Source organism: Notothenia coriiceps, unplaced genomic scaffold, assembly GCF_000735185.1.
Source record: "Notothenia coriiceps isolate Sejong01 unplaced genomic scaffold, NC01 NC01_scaffold00001919, whole genome shotgun sequence".
In the NCBI taxonomy this organism is placed as follows: Eukaryota; Metazoa; Chordata; class Actinopteri; order Perciformes; family Nototheniidae; genus Notothenia; species Notothenia coriiceps.
In genome coordinates, this window is record NW_011334620.1 from 108,301 (window position 1) to 115,461 (window position 7,161).

Consider the following 7,161-nt stretch of genomic DNA (forward strand, 5'->3'; position numbering starts at 1 on the left):
ATATTTAAGGTCGTTGCTAGACAATGTAAGTGGTGTATAGCTTACCTCTTGATGTCTTACTGTATGTTCTGGCCGTGTGTACACAGTGTCGAGCTTATTAGAGTGGCCGAGGTGTTACGAGTGGTGAAACCGAGTAATCGAGTGGCCGAGGTTATTAGTGTGCGAGTTTAACAGATGACCACGAGCTTAGAGATGGCCACGAGTCTAGACGTGGCGGAGCTCACCAAAATGAGAGTCGGCGTCATTTAGTCCTTAGTAGTCCGCCCGTCGACAGAATCTCGTAAGTGTAGCGGACAAGCTGTAGTTGCGTACGCTGTTTGAAGTGTCGGATATATTACGTACCACAAGACAACAAATATCAATAATGACCTCAGTGTGCCAGGTTTAGTGAAGAATTCCTATACGTTGTCTACTTTGTACAACATATTGCAAATGATTGTCACGCCGTCAATCAATCTGTCGGTGGTCTCAATCTACTTATCTTCGTTTAGCCGTTGTATCAATGACCTGTCAGTCTGTCAATCCATACTTTCCGTATACGTCATCCAATCATTGTCATCTCCTACTGCAATCCAAACTGTCAGTCTCCCTGTCGATCCAATGACTGTCACGTCTCCCCCGTCAATCCAAGGACTGGCTAGTCTCCTCAATCCAATGACTGTCACGTCTCCGTCAACTCCAAGCTTGTCAGGTCTCCCGTCAGTCCAATGACTGTCACGTCTTCTGGAGCAAACCAATGTACTGTCACGGGTCCGTCAATACAGGACCTTGTTACGACTTTTTGTCAATGGCCGAATAACTATCACGTCTCCTGTCAAGAGCTAGAATCGACTGAAATCAAGTGTTAGTCTATCCAATGACTAATATGACTCAGGTCAATCCTATGACTGTCAAGTCTTAAATCAATACATACGTATATAGTCGTACGTCTGTACACCGACCTCGACAGAGTGTCTCTGTGACAGTCAGATATGAGTGCGTTACACGTACCTTATACGTGTGAGTGTAAGTTTATAATAAATTACAGTAGAGAGATCTAGGAGAGAGTGAGAACTTTGCCCACATGAGTTGCGCACGAGAGAGTGCTAGAAGACATATGAGAGTGAGATATCTGCTATATAGAGATGCTTCATACACACGTACAGCCAGACGAGGTTCGACCTAGAGTCAGACAGTCAGTCAGGCTGAGTCCTTAGAGAATTTTTCGGCCAGAGAGAATTGAGATGCGCGTACCAAGACATGACATGTAAGAGAGCGTCCAATGGGCGTCGTTCACAGATTTTTGTACTGAGTGAGTGATAAATGAGCAGCCGAAAGTGTGCTATCAGATTTGAGAGAGGTATGAATGAGTCGACCCAGTGAGTCTCGCCACTCTCGCTTAGACGACTACAGAGTCTGTCTAGGATGACAGAAGTCAGTAGAGTCCTGTCTAGAGACATAGTAGACAGCCATCTCGTATTCGAGAGAGAGTAGTGAGATGTAGATAGAGAGAGAGAGGAAACGTCGTGACGTACCCGACTCAGGAGGTTATCTATACAAGCGCACTCGAAATGCACGTACAATGGACGATCGGTATTCATACTTCCGGACAAACTAGTGGTCACAAGATGAGGTACACCTGTCCCTTTTCGACGCTCCGATATTTGTGAGCGTGTATGGCGCTGCGCGTGTGAGGAAGTGTGTGTGTGTGCATGTTGGTGTGTCGTCTGTGGTGGTGTGTGTGTGTGTGTGTGTGTGTGTGTGTGTGTGTGTGGTGTGTGTGTGTGTGTTGTGTGTGTGGTGTTGTGTGTGTGTGTGTGTGTGTGTGTTGTGTGTGTGTCGTGTCGTGTGTGTGTGTGGGTTTTGTGTGTGCGTGACTTTCGTTATGTGCGTAGACCGTTTTCTCTCACATTAATTATATGTATAAGTCTAGTTTAGAGCACAGCAGACACAGTCACACACATATCCCTCCCATACACCACACAGGCAGGAGAAGAACACCGTGGACAGGACACACACATTCGCACTCACAACTTCTCGCACGCAAGTCGAGTCGCACTTGTTACACAGAAGCGAGACTATCCCGTCCACTCATATCTCACACCAGAAATACATCGACGGCCCGGTGGACACAACGATCCATTGCCAAAGTGGACAATGAGGGCCGTGGTTCCGCTACGGGGGCCAGCCACTGCCGTGCCTCCACCACACCACATACACACATGCCCCCCCGTTCGTCGGCCGGCAGTCGAGGACGGAGTTGGACGTGGCCGGAGCATGACGTCTCTCGTGGACGTCGGAGTGGACTCGCAGGAGAAAGATGAGGTTTTGTGGAGACTACCTCTGGCGACCTCCGGGACTCCCCCTCCTGGACCGTTCCTGCGTGGCGGCGGCATTACCTCCACTCCCGTAATGTAGAGTATATATATATGTGTCCATGTGTGTAATTGGACGTCCTGCTAGGCGGGCGGATTACCTCCACTCCCCGTAATGTGAGTATATATTAATGTGTGTCATTGTGGTGTAATTGGACGGTCCCTATGTGGTGGTTGGATTACCTCTGCTTCCCCGTAATGTGAGTAATATAATGTGTGTCATTGTGTGTAAATTGGACGTCCGCTAGCGGCGGATTACTCCACTCCCCGTAATGTGAGTATATAATATGGTGTCATTTGTGTGAATTGGACGTCCTATGTGGTGGTGGATTACCCCGCCTCCCCGTACATGTGAGTATATATGGTGTGGTCATTGTGTGTGAATTGGACGGTCCTATGTGGTGGTGGATTACCTCCGCTCCCCGTAATGTGAGTATATATGTGGTCATTGTGTGTAAATTGGACCGTCCCTGACTAGGCGGCGGAATTACCCCTCCACTCCCCCCGTAATGTGAGTATATATATGTGTGCTCATTGTGTGTAATTGGGACGTCCCTATGTGGTGGGTTGGATTTAACCTCCGCTCCCCGTAATGTGAGTGTATATGTGTGTTCATTGGTGTGTAAACATTGGACGTCCCGCTAGTGGTGTATTACCTCCACCCCCGTAATGTGAGTGTATATGGTGTGTCATTGTGTGTAATTGGCGACGTCCCGCTAGGGCGGATTACCTCCGCTCCTCGTAACGTAGTGTATATGTGTGTCATTGGTGTGTAATTGGACCGTCTGCGTGGCGGTGGAATTACCTTCCACTCCCTTAAATGGTAGTGTAATATGTGCTGTCATTGTGTGTAATTGGACGTCCCGCTAGGGTGGCCGGATTACCCCCCTCCGGCTCCCCCGTAATGTGAGTGTATATGTGTGTCATTGTGTGTAATTGGACGTCCCTGCCGTGGCCGGTGGATTAACTCCCTCACCCGTAATGTGATGTATAGTGTGTCATTGTGTGTAATTGGACGGTCCCGCTAGGTGGCGGATACCTCCGCTCCCCGTAATGTGAGTGTATATGTGTGTCATTGTGTGTAATTGGACGTCCTGCGTGGCGGTGGATTACCCCTCCCTCGTGTGGGTATAAATCGAAACTCACTACTTTACGAGTACAATCCCAAACTCCTGAGTAAGGACGTGGAGAGACAACGACTATTAACTACTTATCGACAGGACTCTCAACAACTATTAGAGGGCTAACACAAGTGTAACAGGTCCAAATGACTAGCGCCTGTACCAGGTCGCGACGTAGAACACGGTAGACACAAGGACCTCCTTGTAGCTTTGAGGTGGTTTTGGCAGAGCCAATGTCTGCCTCTCTGGCCGTTTTGTGCCATCTCTTCTAGGTATAGGCGACGACGACAAGTACTCCGCCAAGGACTGACTTACTATGTCACCAAAAGGAGACACAGGAGGAGACACAGGAGGAGACACAGGAGGAGACCAAGTCTTTGTGGGACACCGGCCTCTGCCTCCGTCCTCTAGGAGTTGGCCTAGTCTCTCCTTCCTCGAAGTATGCCTCGACCTTCTCCTATCGACACTTCCGTTCCAGTTTTTCCAGAGAAGAGAGAGAGAAAATTAGTATATCACACGATTTACACTTTACTGGGTATATTCAGGAGTCAGTATCTACATGTGCTTCTCAAAGGACGGTTTGAAGTCTTTCGAAGGTCAATCGAAGATTCACACTCGAAGTAGAACTTCTACTAGAAAAGGATGATTCGATTGATAAATTTGTAGATCGATTGTTACGAGTGGACGATAGACAGTCGATTTGAGAGAGTGACTCCTGCAAGTGTGAAAAAATGGAAGTGGTACAAGTGTCCACAATACAAATCGAGGCTGATGTTGGCAGTAGAAAATCGAAAGAATAAGGAGGTTGAAGTTAAAGTTCGATGACGATTTACACCTGAAAATATCCCGACTGATAAGACGGTCGATTGTCGTACGTGTGAAGGGTCTACAAGGTCTCAACAAAGTCAAGAAAATCATCATTACCGAACATAGACGTCTCGATGCGTGCCTCCCACTCGCCTCCTCCACCTAGTCGACGACGGTGGGCGACAGGAGTCGCCGACCCTGGCCAGGCCTGTAGTTAGAGGTCCACTAAGCCCGCCTAGAAGTCTTAGGATACGACCTTGTGACACTACAGTAGTCCCTCCCCGACCACTCGTCAGACTCTCCGATACGGTTCGTACTGCTGTCACTCTCGGTATTGCCCTCCTAGTCAACGGCAAAGTCAGTCCTGGTGTAGGACAATGGACGTCTCACTTCTCAGTCGGACTTCACTCTAGTGGACACTTAAGTTTGGACTCACAGGGACTAGGTTCTGTCACTTAGCGCTGATACAGACGGAGAAAACTGAGAAATACATAGAGACATGCTCTAGTATGTCATCTCAATGACACATCTCTAATAGAGATCTTATACTCAATAGACTCATCCTCATATAGAACCTACATTTTCTATACTGACTTCATCTCAAATGAGACATACTCAAATAGCTATCACTAATGTAGACTAATCTACCATATATAGACAAGTACATTCTCATTGACTATTCAATCTCAAATGAGACAATCTCAAATTGTACTCATCTCAATGACTCAATCTATGTTTTCGTGGGGCTAGCTTTATTGTCTCCCTTTGGAGCAATTTGTCTTGGGCATCGAGATAATACACATAAAACATTCAGGTCAATCAGTCATAGATACAGAACAGAGATCACATATCACATGGCAAAGAAACAAACAAGAAACATACAGGTACAGCACTTTCCCTATTGTATTATACACAATCAATATTGCACTTTCCCTATTGCACCTATGCATAGTGTCCGTCAGATTGCACATATCCCTATTGTGTCCATACCTATTTACACATAATGCACTTCCCCTATTTAACCTTCTCGATTGCACAAACTTCACTGTAAACATTGCACCTCCCAACAACTCCTAGCACAGCATAATCACAATTGTTTCTGACTGTTCAGCAGCTTGAGTGACAGCGGAACAAAGGAAAACTTATACCTGTTCAATTTACAGTTTGGTAATCTATACCTTCTGCCCTCGAGCAACTCAAAGTCTCTGTACAGGATGTGTTTGGGGTCGCATGTGATTTTACGGCCTTGCTTTCTCACCATCTCCTCAAATATCTCCTGAAGAGAGGATGGTGGAAGCATGACAATCATTTTTTCAAGCCCTTGTTATCAAGCTCTGGAGTTGTGATTTAGATTTAACTGATAAGTTACCAAACCATGTTGTGATGCCATAACGAATAATACACTCAATTGCTGCCCTGTAGAACATTAACATGATACAGATCAATCATTTGAACTAAAAGACATACAACCAGTCGTTATATTTATTTAATGGTTTGAATAGAATGCATTTATACTGATTAAACAATGCAACAGTATACAATGTTAAACTCAGCAATACCTCGACCAACTTTAACATCAAAATGTTTTTATAAATGTTACTTCATCTGTGTACCCATACTGTGTCTCTGCTGTATAACATTTACCTTTACTTGATATATTCTATTAATACATTTTGAACATATTACTTTTCCAATTCAGATTTTGAATGCAGGACTTTTTATGGAGTAAACTTTTGTTATTGATACTTTTTACTTACTCAAAGGTAATAATTGCTAAAATGTGGCTTTCTTACCAAATATTTATTTGTTTCCTATCAATATTAGCCCTATCTTAACTTTATCAAAGAACCTGTTCATCATTAGTTGTATTCAAAGAGGAAAACTAAAACACAAATAAGTACAGTTTATGAAGATTGCGTAACTGTATTGATTTGACTAAAACAGATTTGTTTCTCCTTTTTGAAAGTGTGATTTAATACATTATTGTTACCACAGAGAGAAGCCTGGATGTGGTCATGACAAATGCAAAACAATGTTTTTGAAATGGTAATCAACACTAATTAGCCTTTCATCGTGCCGCTGTGAGAGGGAAAGAGATTAATTCAAAAATAATTCTGAAAGCATTCACGAACCAAACAGTCTTTAAAAAACAAGCCATTATTCTCAAACATTTAAAAAAAAAGCATTTAATTGAATTGCACTTCTTCCAACGATGTTATAGACTTTATATAACTATGCAGTTTTAGTTGTCTGTCTAAAGTGCATTACTATATTTACGTCTATATTTTTCTGCATGTACTTTTTATTAAAATGTTTAAAATGTAACTCCTCTGAAAAAAAAGTAGATTTTCATAAAGACATAATTTTCTTCTNACTGGAAATTGAGCCGCCACAGTTTCCTTTCTTCCCTCACTTCACGTCAGAGAGATATACCATTATCTTTTTTCTGCTTGTTCATCACCCTTACCTGTTTGATGGTGAAGTCGTTGATGAGGTGGTGGTTGTGTTCGTTCAGGTTGCAGTGCAGGGACACGCAGTCGCTCTGGTAGAGCAGGTCCTGCAGCGTGTAGACCCGCTGAACGCCCAGCGAGCGCTCCAGCCCGTCCTGGATGTACGGGTCGTAGAAGATCACGTTGAAGCCGAACGCCTTCGCCCGGATCGCCACCGCCTGGCCCGAGCGACCTGATGGAGGCATCAGAAGGAAAGGGAGCACGGATTCAGAGATGATTCAGATGTTCTAAACATTTTAATACTAATTATTTTAGATTGATTAGATCAGAGTCCTGCACTGGCTTCAATATCCTACAAAAAAGTAGTGTATAGGGTGAATTCACAGTTCAGTAATGGCCAAGGCAGAAATTAATCTAATGTGGTGGAGG

At 44.5% G+C, this 7,161-nt stretch overlaps 1 protein-coding gene across 4 annotated transcripts in view; it reads right to left on the reverse strand.

The window, feature by feature from the left end:
• The window catches only part of ctbp2a (C-terminal binding protein 2a), a 71,333-nt gene that overhangs the window by 6,343 nt on the left and 57,829 nt on the right, over positions 1-7,161 (reverse strand). For all 4 annotated transcript variants that reach the window (XM_010793094.1, XM_010793112.1, XM_010793119.1 and 1 more), the window contains one exon: positions 6,750-6,964. In XM_010793094.1, the coding sequence (XP_010791396.1) occupies positions 6,750-6,964 (215 nt within the window). The remainder of the gene's footprint in view (positions 1-6,749; positions 6,965-7,161) is intronic.